At 36.9% G+C, this 13030-nt stretch overlaps 4 protein-coding genes across 11 annotated transcripts; all 4 read right to left on the reverse strand.

Annotated features, from left to right (window-relative positions):
• Nucleotides 1-2105: 2105 nt before the first annotated feature.
• Nucleotides 2106-4633, reverse strand: LOC124341124 (mucin-2-like). 3 transcript variants are annotated; one of them, XM_046794067.1, is made up of 12 exons: nt 4519-4633; nt 4357-4439; nt 4023-4136; nt 3879-3951; nt 3670-3800; nt 3526-3598; nt 3321-3460; nt 3129-3201; nt 2799-3035; nt 2582-2683; nt 2406-2486; nt 2106-2314 (listed from the first exon to the last, which is right to left on the reverse strand). In XM_046794067.1, exons 1-12 carry the CDS (start codon nt 4562-4564, stop codon nt 2256-2258), a joined length of 1212 nt encoding a protein of 403 aa, XP_046650023.1. In that variant the 5' UTR covers nt 4565-4633; the 3' UTR covers nt 2106-2255. The 3 variants fall into 3 exon arrangements, with proteins under 3 accessions (XP_046650023.1, XP_046650024.1, XP_046650021.1); XM_046794068.1 differs by having other exon boundaries at nt 2406-2478; nt 2577-2683; XM_046794065.1 differs by having other exon boundaries at nt 2406-2488; nt 2569-2683.
• Nucleotides 4634-4842: 209 nt separating this feature from the next.
• Nucleotides 4843-7906, reverse strand: LOC124341157 (chitin-binding domain protein cbd-1-like). 3 transcript variants are annotated; one of them, XM_046794114.1, is made up of 13 exons: nt 7700-7902; nt 7355-7612; nt 7208-7256; nt 7103-7143; nt 6613-6868; nt 6403-6530; nt 6243-6321; nt 6061-6150; nt 5942-5997; nt 5800-5866; nt 5548-5729; nt 5388-5480; nt 4843-5099 (listed from the first exon to the last, which is right to left on the reverse strand). In XM_046794114.1, exons 2-13 carry the CDS (start codon nt 7421-7423, stop codon nt 5025-5027), a joined length of 1185 nt encoding a protein of 394 aa, XP_046650070.1. In that variant the 5' UTR covers nt 7424-7612; nt 7700-7902; the 3' UTR covers nt 4843-5024. The 3 variants fall into 3 exon arrangements, with proteins under 3 accessions (XP_046650070.1, XP_046650072.1, XP_046650069.1); XM_046794116.1 differs by having other exon boundaries at nt 6613-6865; nt 7355-7906; XM_046794113.1 differs by having other exon boundaries at nt 7355-7709.
• An 848-nt stretch (nt 7907-8754) lies between these two features.
• Nucleotides 8755-10996, reverse strand: LOC124341240 (probable endochitinase). 4 transcript variants are annotated; one of them, XM_046794255.1, is made up of 14 exons: nt 10677-10996; nt 10529-10593; nt 10380-10429; nt 10285-10295; nt 10170-10210; nt 10024-10099; nt 9765-9933; nt 9638-9689; nt 9505-9574; nt 9391-9438; nt 9251-9303; nt 9094-9163; nt 8963-9025; nt 8755-8896 (listed from the first exon to the last, which is right to left on the reverse strand). In XM_046794255.1, exons 1-13 carry the CDS (start codon nt 10807-10809, stop codon nt 8997-8999), a joined length of 867 nt encoding a protein of 288 aa, XP_046650211.1. In that variant the 5' UTR covers nt 10810-10996; the 3' UTR covers nt 8755-8896; nt 8963-8996. The 4 variants fall into 4 exon arrangements, with proteins under 4 accessions (XP_046650211.1, XP_046650210.1, XP_046650209.1 ...); XM_046794254.1 differs by having other exon boundaries at nt 10380-10432; XM_046794253.1 differs by having other exon boundaries at nt 10529-10596.
• Nucleotides 10997-11087: 91 nt separating this feature from the next.
• Nucleotides 11088-12945, reverse strand: LOC124341300 (protein obstructor-E-like). The gene is made up of 9 exons (XM_046794348.1): nt 12635-12945; nt 12492-12544; nt 12293-12394; nt 12142-12214; nt 11878-12068; nt 11684-11753; nt 11565-11612; nt 11436-11488; nt 11088-11329 (listed from the first exon to the last, which is right to left on the reverse strand). Exons 1-9 carry the CDS (start codon nt 12669-12671, stop codon nt 11258-11260), a joined length of 699 nt encoding a protein of 232 aa, XP_046650304.1. The 5' UTR covers nt 12672-12945; the 3' UTR covers nt 11088-11257.
• Nucleotides 12946-13030: the final 85 nt, after the last annotated feature.

Here is a 13030-nt window from a genome sequence, read left to right on the forward strand (position 1 = left end):
CAAATCAGAAAATCACGAATATGCACTAATTGTTGTCTTATGCCATATCCTATAGTTCAGGCAAAATCTCTGTTAGTTTTCTTGGGCGTCTAATAAGTACTAAATGAAGTACTGACTCATTTAAAATCAAAAGTAGAGAAGAAAATTACCAATGTCTAACAAGTGAGCTTTGTGGCACGGTCAGTTATCATACAAAATTATTTAACGTTAACTGCCGATAAGTGTCTTTAGAATTGCGTAAAGTAAAAGTAACTGAAACAGTGAAACTACTGCTTTTTCTGACTGATGAAAAACGATCTAAGCCATCGTCTAGCCTTGTAAACAAGAGATGTTAAAAATTTTTAACAGCAAAATGAAAAGGATCCATGCTCTAGCTAAATCGAGTCTTATACTAAAATAAGAAACAATCATAACAAACATAAAAAAAACCTAATACTCACGCAATACTGCTACATTATAGCAACCCCATTTCTCTCTTTTAAGGCGTCATTCTCTGGACAGAATATTTTCCAAAATTCTGATCATGATCAAAAGAAGAAGTAAAAGGAATTAGTATAAACTTAACAGAAAAAACTTACAGTAAAACTTACACCATGAATATGAAGAGAACCTCCAGTTGGCTATTTTGCATTTGTTTCAGTCTTAATTCACTTTGTTTGCAACTGAAGAACAGCCGGGTCATGCAATTTTCCTTTCACATGGATTTCACTGTTTCAAAAAATCTGACATAAAAAAAGATTTGGCAAGTGTGAGATTGCAAGTCGAGGAAATTAAAAAATACAAATTGTCAAATTAGCTAAGCAGAATATCTATAATATTGGATACACATGACGATAGATACAGGATAACTTGCGTGTTTCCTCTCTTCAGGTTCAGTCAACACTCATTTTAACTACCAATGATACAGTATCATCATTGATAGCTTATTCAACCAATGAAGATTGTCAATGCTTAATCTGCTTTACCACATCATGCTACTTAACAGTTAACACACATTTTGAAATGCTTAATAGTTCAATTTAAGTACTGCATCGAAACGTGAAAGAAAACAGCAACTAATCGTACAGTGTCAACTCACTTAACTGTCAAGTGTCAACTATCAAGTGGAAGCCGCAGACGAACTTTGGTCTTTACAGATCATAGCCTACTAAATATCATATTAGTAGGCTATGTTACAGATTATACAGAACAGTGAAGCGGTGTTGCCGATTTATAAAAATAAGTAGACTTGATTTTATTAAAAATTAGATTTTTTTCAATAAATAAATCTATTATAATTAATTGAAAAGATGTCGACGCTTAAGATTTTACTAGACGTAAACAGTGTCATTACTGACCTGTTATCCTTCTCGTACAGGTATATTTGTATTACTTCTTGTTTACACTGAAGTAGAGATGTATGTTTTCATTGTAATGCTAGTCTACGCAGGGGTATGGAGAGGTGGTTCCCAATGACAGTATTAAATTTCCCATAAGGGGATTCGACGGGACGCTACTTTTTTACTAACGACTTTTACATGGAGGCATAGGGAGGTCTCTCCGACGGTGGCGCCATCTAGGCTCTCGCGGCATATGGACATACCGAGAGACCTTTTAGTAAAAAAAGCGGACAACCCCTTATGGGAAATTTAACATGGAGACTGGAAACCATCTCTCCATGCCCATGGTCTACGTGTTATTTTGTTGTTGTGCATCGGCGAAATAATTTCCGGTTTAGTTATCCAACCAAATTACATTTCCTAATATATATTATATCTCTGATATTGCTCATAATATCGAAACAAAATAAACAAAATAAAAATACACTTACACACGTTGCCAGTGTATCTTACCAGAGCTATAGACTCCGATCTTACGCTTTCCGACCGCGGCAAAGTGTAACTATATTCAAAACTTGCGCATCAAGTGTTTGTTTGAGTTTATTATAATATTATAAAATTTTTCTTGTTTGTAGGGAATGAAACAGATCGACGCATTGCTTAATAAGTAGGTTCGATTGACAAAATAGGAATACACAGGTAATAAAGGTAGTTTAAAATTCATGGTGGAAATATGCAAAACGAATATCCGTCGGAATTTTAGCAGCAAAACAACATTAAAGCCAATGATGATTTCTCGTTGCTGTATTACTAAGAATTATTCCACATTTTCATAAATCTAGGTACCGATAATAAGGACTATCTAAGATGTCTTTAACCAATAAGTTCACTACAATATCTTTGACCGAAACGAGTTTTCTAGATAAACGAGTTAGTTCAGAATAAGACCGATCTGATCTTTCGAATTGCCGTTCTATACCATGACCTAGCGGGTTCTGAATAAAGAGAAATAAGACATAAATAATTTAGATTTTGAAGCTTAAAATTATGTACCCTACAAATTAAAATATTAATAAATTAGCTTACGGTTGCACGAAGCAAAAGACGGTCCTGTACACCCACCAAGTTTGGGATCGAAAACATTGGGTGGAGGGCAGCTCTGTAAACAAATCAAGGAACAACAACGATGTTATTAATACACATGATCGTTTTTGTCCCAAAAAATAACATTGGCATTATTGAAATTTTTTATAATACCATTGCACTTAATTGCCCATTGTAGCACGTATAATATTCTCCTACGCAAGCAGTGGGACTGATAGGTACATAACAAGGGTCGGCTGTAGGGCAGCTGCAAGTTGCTCCTAGAAAATAAATATTTATACATCACTCTATTAATATTTATCATTGTTTCTCCTCTTCATATCAATTACTGAGTATCAGAACGAAAGCAATTTACAAATTTTATGTTTTATTTACCATCAACCGGAGGCGGTGCTGTTGTTGGTGGTTCAGTTGGTTGTTCAGTTGGTGGTTCAGTTGGTGGTTCAGTTGGGAGTTCAGTTGGGAGTTCAGTTGGGAGTTCAGTTGGGAGTTCAGTTGGGAGTTCAGTTGGGAGTTCAGTTGGGAGTTCAGTTGGGAGTTCAGTTGGGGGTTCAGTTGGGGGTTCAGTTGGGGGTTCAGTTGGGGGTTCCGTTGGGGGTTCCGTAGTTAGAACTAAAATTTAATCAAAGAGAAAAAGATAATGAAGTATGAGTAGCTAAGAAAGGACAGCAAAATGAGAACAATACTAGAAAAAAGAAAACTTACAACAGGTCGTGTCTTCCGGACGTTTGCAAGCCGAAGTTGGTGGACCAACAAAAATTGCGTTTCCTGGGCAAGTCTGCGCAGTACCAACCATATTTAAATTAATAAAATTTAAAAAATGCCAAATAAAAAAGGAAAAAGTTTTGAAATTGAATGAACTTTCTTTATTTTAAGACTACAACTAACAGCCCTTACTTGAGGGTATTCCTGTCCTCCGCTGCAAACGTAGTACGTTTGAATGCAAGGAGAAATTTCGAAGAATCCATCTGCGGGGCAAGTAAACGGTGCCAATGTAGTGGTCGTCGTGGTTGTTGTCGTTGTTGTCGTAGTCGTGGCTAAAAAAATTGCGTTTATACACTATTCACTTTTTTCATTATGTCGAAATAATAAGTTGAAATACCTTTGCAAGGAGCAGTGTCTACTGAGACGCAAGTCGACGTGGATGGTTCAAAAACACCATTCGGAGGGCACATCTACAATTTCAGAATGTAAATTTATTTTTAAAATACGCAAAACCATGATTCCCAATGCTTTTATTACACACCTGTGGGTATACATCTGTTCCAATGCAGATGTAATAGCTTGAACTACAGGGTCCCACGGGGTAGAAACCATCAGCCGGGCAACTGAAAGGTTTGATGGTGGTAGTGGTGGTCGTTGTTGTAGTTGTCGTCGCTAAATCAATTTAGAAAAATTGATAAAGTAAAATTTGCTAACGATTTAATACATGTAAAGGTAGGAGAAATTCGATACTTAGGCAAGATGCAGTGCTCGGTGCGACACATTTCAGAAGAACTGGGTCGAAGGTACCACCGCCTGGACACGTCTACGAATTTCACGATGAGAATATCGAATCTTAATCTCTAGTTATTTTCTTGTTTCTCCTTTAAAAGTTACCTGTGGGTAGTAAAGTTGTTCAATGCATGCGTAATAGTCTGAAGCGCAGGTATCGGGGATCGAGTAGAAGCCGTCCGGTTGTCCCGTGCACAAAGCAGCATTTCTTGTATCAGGCTGAAGCAAAAGCAATTGATTTATTAGCGGTAAAAAGAAAATCAAAGAACTTTAATTATAAATAATACTATTCAATTCACTTGGTATTTTTATTTAGCTGTATCAACTTTAAAAAATAATTGTTTTATTGTAACTTAAACGGGTTAAATTTGAAATTTCAATAGCAACAAAATCTTCGCCAAAATAAAAGAAAATGAATAAAATACAGCATATAGCTTACCACATGATTGAGGGTTGGATCTGCAAGCCAAGCAGACTTGAAGGAATCTTGTGGCATTGCCGATGCTACATCCCACACGCAGCCTTTACATTCACAGAAAACCCGGTAAACAAAATTGATTTAGTTCTTCTCCGGTTCTTTAACAATAACAATTAAGCTTACCATAGAGGCATACGAGGGCGACGACGACTAGTAGAGCTTTCGTCATAGGAAATATGGAATCAAAGTTTTCAGGACGCTGTGTGATTTGATAGACTTGTTGTCTCGGTTAGATCTCCTATTAAAATGAGAAATGAAAAGTGATTTTGTACATATATATTTTTAACTTAATCCACCTTTATCGTTACACACGGTTCTCTCTGACGATAGTTCTTCAGTCATTTATCGTGATTATGAAATCATTGAGGATTAATCCTATCTGAAGAAGTTTCGAGATACTTGAAAGACCTTGTGCTTGGTGTCATCTGTGGATTTTTAACTGACACGTTTACAACAGACCGCGTTTATTGCTATACTGTATTCTGGAGTTGAGTCTTAAATTGTCATACGTTCACAACCGGGTTGTTAAACATTTTTAGGTGAAGGGAATATAATGTAAAAGTTGCCATATGTCTAGTTTCGTCATCCTTACATTTTTCGGAAAGGCCCGAACTAATAAATCCGTTATTTTAAATCTTGGCGGCTTTGTCAACAGAAATGCGAGCGTTTTCCCCACCAAACTTGTTTCTTTGTTGCGATCCGGCCTACACAGAGTGATTGAGATAAGTATGTCGTTAATGCATGTTTTTCAGACTCGGTGGCATTGAAAACACAGGGAGTTGGTTACGTTTAGATTGCACACAAAAGGATTATAGGCTCTGAGGTGACTGCGTTGACACTTGACATGCATGCCAGTCGAAATACAAACAATATGTTAAGCAATATAAAGCCCATATCCTTGAGTGTAGTGCAAAGCATTTCACAATTAACTATAGAACTGATACGGAAAATATGTACAAAGTGAAAAGTTCCGGTAATTGACGATGACTAACCTGATCCGATGAACCTCCTTCACAGCCTGGCACGTTGTAAGGCCAATCGCATGTTCCAATTGCGGGATTGAAAACAAGGCCTGCCGGACAAACCTGAAAAAAGAACAAAGCGTTACCACATATGACGACGTGTTTCAACACTACGACGTTGAACATTTACAAAAAGATTAGGATTCGAGTTGGAACATTGGTAGTATTGGTTGCAGGAGTTGGGATCGGCAAAATTTCCATTTGGCGATGGACAGGTGAATGGAGCGGACGTTCCGGAAGGCTTGGTGGTTGTCGGTGTTGCAACTGCTGACGTGGTTGACGTGAGTGAAGCCGTAGGTGACGTAATCACACCTATTCAATGTCTCGGATATTTAAGCCAGTCACAAAGTAGATTAAAAAATTCAGTAGTCGCTATACTTACCACAAAAGGAACTATTAGTGGTGCAAATCTTTTCAATTGGGTCGAACACGCTGTAGCCCCGACAAGTCTAACCGACGAATTTAAAAAATTAACTTGTCAATGCTAAAACTGCACAATTCGCAAAATTGCAATTTAGTATTACTTCAAGGTATGCATTTCCATCGAGGCATGCATAGTAGTTACTACTGCAGGTGGTTTCTGTAAATTTTTTTAAAATTTAACAAATTATCCAATAAAAAGTTCTTAGAAATTGAAAATTACCGCTAATTGGATAAAAACCGTCTTCGGCTGGACACTGAAAGGCCGCTGTCGTAGTAGTAATCGGAGGGGTGGTAGTTGAGGGGGTGGTTGCTTGGGAAATGGAAATTTTAAGGTTGTGAAATAAACTTTTGCTTAACAGACTGTGATCACTGTAATATCACAGAGATTAAATTGAGACTTACTGTATTTTGTGCAAGCCGGTGAATCAGGCGAGACGCAGACTTTTGAAATCGGATCAAAAACGCCGTTTGCTGGACATTTCTATGGGCGAACGGTATAGATTTAAGGATTTATGTATTAAATAGAGATTACTCGAGGTGGATAAAGAATCAACGTGATTACGGCAGGATAGGGAACCCAATCAAGGCATTCAATGTAGTTGGGGTCGCAATAATCAGGATAAGCTGCAAAAAACCCATTCGCTTCCGGGCAGGTAAAATTTCCAATTGGTGTTTGAGTAGTTGTCGTCACTGAATTAGATAATATTTAATAGAAGCAAATAAAACATTTCTTTCTGCAATATTTCAAAAGACACTTGTGTGGAAACTTTACCTTGTCCAGGAGGAACGCGATCACCACAGTCAACCTGTTCTTTCCAGTTGCAACCGTAGTAAGTCAGATCGAAGAGCAAATCTGCTTCGCACTGCATTAAATAGGTTGGCTGGCCTCCATAGCAGGTATAATATCGGTTGCATTGAGTATCAGGGTAGACAACGTAGCCAGTCGGGCACTGGAAATCACTTTCACCCAGATTAATGTCTCTTGCTGCTGCTGCTGCGTTTACGACGCTGTGCTGCCCTTGTGGCTGCTGAATAATTTGAGAAAACAAACAAAAAATGGAGGGAAATTTCTTTAAGGTTGGACACACAAGTTTTGCCCAACTAGTATTCTCTTTTTTTCTTTGAACATGTCTTAAAATGACCTTCGTTCAAACCTAATATTGCTATTGCCTGCCTTTCCTTTGTTTTTATTTAACCCCCCAATAACTTTAAATTTTCAACCCTTTTTATTTTGATTGCAAGTAAAAGATGTTTCATTTTACCTTTCGATGAAGCTGCTTCCATTCTTCATTTGCAATGCATGCTAGTCATGATAAAACGAAATTTAATCAGTATCAACTTTAATTATAGTACTTTAGATTGTATACCTTGAATGCAGGCAAGTAGTACGATTAGCACAATGGAGGATCTTAACATCTTTAGTAATCAAATCAAAATATTTAAAAGTTTTCTAAATGATATGTCATAAGGACTACAGAAATCAAGCTCCAAACAAGTATTCTATGACTGAATACCTTTCCAAATCTCTCTTGAAATCTCTTTATTGCTATCTCCCTGGGCATAATTGTTATCCATGTGCTCATCAATCAATTGCATGATATAAAACATGTCAAGTAATTTTGCAATCACCATTCTGTAGGACGTCAGTCAATTCTAGAACTAGTGCTTTGAAGAGAAACAAATATCGAATCCACGGCTTGCTGATGATCTCGTGACCTCTGATCACGTTGGTCAAAAACGGTATTTTTTTCCATTTTTCTCGAGCGATCTAGCTATACGACAAAAAGAAAATGATGAAAAAGAAAAAACAAGAGATTGAATAATCATTGGGCAAACAAAAGAAGCCAAGAGATACTGACGTAAGATAAGATCACAAGATGCATGAAAACAAATACCGAACTTTAGACGCGAGACGCCCGCCCGTCAGTGAATAAGTCAATAAAGCGTCGTCTGCTAAACTTCATTACTTCATGCAAATGGAAAATAAAAGATTATGCTGAATAATGTGCGCGTTGTGTATTGCCTATAAAATTCCTCGGTGAATTTGAAAGAAAATATCTGGAAGCCTATGTAAAGCCAATTAATATCTTGTTGCCTAACTTTCTTTGTGACGCGAGCAGGCGAGCTTGTGACCTCTAACGGTAGGTATGAAACCAAATGACTTTTAAGTGAAGATTAGTTTAAGAATGCGGTTGCGCGGTTCTTTCAATTTCCCCCAATCCTAGATCGCGTCCATGACGTCATTTTCTTTTCTTGTATTATTCATATAGTGAGGAAACCACAAATGTACCATATTAGTTGCATCTTATCTTATTGTACCGATTAACCTGGATTTGTTAGTCACTTGGCCTGGTCGTGGCACCAACATCCGACTAGTATCTGAACACCGAAGAAGCAAATACTTCAAAGGAAAAATTTGAGCACAACCGGATGTGTCTCCAGTGCACACATAATTATTTAATTTTTTTAGTACATATCGCTACATATGGCAGTTCTTAGATCTTTTTTCTTTTTTAAAATTATCCCTCCCCCCGGACCTTTTACGGGGCTTGATAGATAAATCCCTATGTATCCGGGTCTAATCGAAATAGGATTTTAAGCGTTCTACTTTTTTTTTTCAATTTACGCTGTAAATATCTTTGACATTTTCAAATCCATTCGTTTTATGAAATACATACAGTACACTGTACTGTTTATTGAAAGGTAAGGTCGCAACTGGTTGCAACCAATTTACGAAACTAGGAATCTTACCAGACGTTTGCTTTTGACCGTTTGCGTCATTCGTGTAATAACGGATTTTCCGCTTTTAAATTCTCATTAAATCATGCTTTAAAACCACTTATTTATAAATCAGTTTTATATTAAATACCCTATTTTGTAAAAGCTTATCAGAATTCAAGAATAATTCATGATATTTAATGTCAGCGTGTTTATTTAATCAATATTTTTTTTTCGTGAAAGGATGCTACACATACTAGCGTTAACACGGATTATTGTGCTATTAACCGCTGTTTCTGGGTTTGCACACAGCAGATTTGATTTGATGTCAGTTCAAACTGTTGATGAAATAAAAGATTGTAAATAGATTTTGATGTTTTTAGAATATGAAACTGAACACAAACCTTTTAAATTGTATACAGCAAGTGGAAGACCTTATTACTTTGATTCCTTCACGAAAGGATTCGCTAAATGAAGTAAATACAAAAAATTAATCATCTTTTCTGAATTTGAAGCAAATATTTATACTACTTACAACAGGTAGCTTGATCAGGTGATGTACAGATGAGAGTTTCGGGATCAAATATATTTCCGTTTGGGCATGTCTGTGAAGGGGACGTAAATTGATTAATATACGTAAAAAAATTTAAAAAAAAAACCACAGCAGCATTATCATATGTCAAGTAAATTACCGAAATGGAGGGAGATCCTGATACACACACGTAGAAATCTGACCCACATGTTCCTATGATGGAATAAATTTGTTTTAATGCTTGGACATACTCGAAAAATATCGATGCGCTTCAAACAATCTCAAATTCAGTTGCTTTACCTGGGATTGGGTAGAAGCCTTCTGATGTAGGACAGGTGAATGTTTCAGCTAAAAAATAAAAAATTACGATAGTTCAAAATTCATTTACGTGATAAAATTAAACTGTCAAGTTACAGCAAGATGCATCCTCAGGTGCTACACAGGTGTTTGTCTGTGGATCGAAAATGGTTTCACCGGGACAAGACTAAAAGATAGCGTAATTAGACATCTGTACAGTCTAGAAATATTGGCTCGAATAGGAACTTACAGTCAGAGTTGGAACCCCACCAACACAGATATAGTATGGACCGTCGCATGTCCTAGATAATCAAATTTTAAACAAATCAATAAACAACACTGTTTTTAAGAAAATGAAATTCAAGCTTCATTTTCACCCAGGAATAGGGAAAAATCCATCGGGCGCTGGGCAAGTAAATTCGCCAGAAGGAGTTGTGGTGGTGCTGGATGTCGTCGTAGAAATAGTTGGAGGTGTGGTACTTAAGGTCGTGGGAGTGGTCCTAGTAGTCGTGGTAGAAACAGTTGTCGTGCTGGCAGTAGTCTGACCTGCAATCAATAAATATGTGATCAATAAAACTCGAAGCCAATCTTTATCAGATTTTGGCTTCTATTGGACTTCAGAAAGATTCAAGTTACCATTATTACAAGAGGCTTCTGCTAACGGAACACAGTGTTTTATCTCAGGGTCGAACACTTCGTTCGCTGGACATTCCTAGTTCATTAAAAATATATTGTAATGTAGTATTCTACAACAGTGTAACAGCGTGAGTAACTTTTCATACCTGCTGAATTGGTGTCCCCCCAACACAAGCGTAGTACGTACCTAAAATTTAGAAACTTGCGTATTTTAAATAAAATGCGCATTGAAATATGGTTGGATGGCATCGTCGTATTTACCTGAACATTCACTGATTGCCAAATATCAGGACGAGAGCAAATGAAATTACATAGGTTAATACAATAAAAAGAATACAAATAATCATTCATTTTACCCGGGAATTCCATAGAAGCCATCGCTTCCAGGGCAAACAAAGTCAGCGGTCTGCTAGTAAATAGACGATAAAAATTATTAAAAGAGGTCAAATATTTAGCTTTTATCTACTATGTAGTTATGCTGTTGCTTGAATATTTGATAACTTGCCTGGAGCCTGAACGCGCCCTTAGGTAATACTTTCTGCCTTAAACCATGTCCTGCAGCGCTACTTCCTACTGGAGAAAACGTAAAATTCACTGGTTACGTCAGTAAGGTGCTGCAGATAAGACCTTGAAAAAAATGTTAACAACTTTACCTTGGAAAAGACTGAATGCCAACAAAATTGGTAATAGTATTACGCGTGTTTCCAGCATGTTGCTTGTAGAGAAGTTATTGGTAAAACGAACTGACAACTTGTGCGACATGAAGTTCTTATGGGACACAGACATTAGTTGATAAGGTATCGATATACATGTACAAACCCTCCACTCTCAAATACACATCTGTAAAGTTCATTCTATATCATAGATGGTTATCACCAATAGACGAACGTCAATGTGGGAAAGAACCTGATACGAACGTCAGTACGGCTTACATACAAACACATTTATCCTGCTTTGAAATCTGCAAATACTTAATCCAATAAAACTTAATGATTTTTTTATGTTCAGTCGTCATATTTACCATAATCTTGGCTGCATAAAAATTAATAAAAAATACAACTTAATTTCCCAAGCAAACAATATGTTATATCTCCATTGTACTGTATTTCAGTGACGAAAATGCTGTACGTATAGGCCAGCAAGATTAATTTTTACAGCATTCTGCCGTAGATAAATTTTGGAATGAAACATGCAAATGAAGCAAAAATGTCATAATTCATGCGCCGCGTGTAGGTTAACAAGATGCTTCTGCTGAAGGAACGCACTTCAACAGAATTGTATCAAATACGTAATTTTCAGTGCAGTTCTGCATTATCCAGATTTGATTTAAATCATCAAAGGATCCAGAAAATAGTAAGAGTTAATTATTGTTGACCTTGTGATACAAACATATAACGTCCATTAATTCATACCAGCTCATAAGATTTTCCAGATACGCATGTGTAGAACTTATTACTACATGCTCCTATATTTGATACATAAAAGATTCAAATGTTAGTTTGTGCGTGACTGTTTGAACTTTAAGCTAATCTTTACAGCACCTGCAATGGGGAAAGAACCGCTATCCGATGGACATTGAAATGTTGATGCTGAAAAGGTAAATACAGTTTTAGATTTAATGCTGGACTGAGAATGAAAAAGGCTGTCCATCCATACTTACAACATGAGGCAGACTCCGGCGATACGCATATCAAAGCCACAGGATCAAAAATCGAACCACCAGGGCAGGTCTAAAATAATGTAACAATGAAGAAAATGGTGAATTCCAGAGATACATACAATAACTTATAACACACATTTGTGTTTTAAATCCCAATAATTTCTCTTCGTCCGTTTATAAGGGAAAAAGCTCACCGACAAATATGGAACACCACTAATGCAAGTGTAGTACAAATTGCTACAGGGGCTTTCAGGAACGGGATAGAATCCGCTAGAACTTGGGCACGTGAAGACAGCCGGTGTAGTGATAGTGGATGAAGTTGTTGAGGAAGATGTGTAGGTAGACGACTGAGTTGTTGTTGTTGTTGAGGATGTAGTCGTTACCCCTAAGAAATTGAATTATTGGAATTATCCGACACAAATAATTTTATTGAGCCCAATAGCCGATTATCAACGCACCTTGGCAGGAATTGGCTCCCGGAGGAAGACATACTTGTGTCTGGGGGTCAAAGATCGAGTCCCCTGGGCAATGCTGTAGGGGTGAGGATAAAATAGATGTAATACAATTTAGGCAACGAAAGAATTTATTTGCACGTCTTATAAAGCCTACCTGAACGTATGGAACACCTTCGACACAAAGATAATAGTCGGAGCACGTTTCACTCGGGAAAACTCCGTTTGGCTCTGGGCAGACAAAAGTTTCAAACATTTCCTGTTAGTTCATAAGAAAGTAAGATTTAATAGTTCATAGATATGCACAAAAATGATGATATTTTGTTGAGGATGGAAGGTTAAAAGTTTTTTTTTACCTTGTGATTGTGGAGTTTTTGATTCAGTGCAACTTCTGATCTAGTAAACAAGACTGGGATAAAACAAGTACAAGAGAAAAGAGCAGTGTTTTACTCATTGAAACAAAACTTTAAATGATAGTGCACAAATTTGAAAACGCTACCTTGCAACAACAGCGCAACAAGAATGGTCTCCTTCATTCTTAGGTGTAGAGTTGACAGCGAAATGTGTACGCCTTTCCGTAACAAGAGCTATCTAACAATTCATGCGAATGTCAATTAGAGGCCGTACAAATCCTTATTTCAAAACTTCGTGATATCGCGGTTCCAAACTTATGTAATGCTTCATTCCACTTTGATTGTTTGATTGTTATCACAAAAATAAATATGAACCATCGTTCGACGTCTGCTCTTTAAAACGGATCTGGTCGTCTGATGGTGCGGTGGTGCCTAATAAAATAAGTGTCCTTTTGTTTCAAATCGATTACATCTCCTCCCTTAAAAAATGGCCACATAATAGTTTTCTAATATTAGCAAGTCTTACTAAAAATTAGATTTTC

Source organism: Daphnia pulicaria, chromosome 5, assembly GCF_021234035.1.
Source record: "Daphnia pulicaria isolate SC F1-1A chromosome 5, SC_F0-13Bv2, whole genome shotgun sequence".
NCBI classification, from domain to species: domain Eukaryota; kingdom Metazoa; phylum Arthropoda; class Branchiopoda; order Diplostraca; family Daphniidae; genus Daphnia; species Daphnia pulicaria.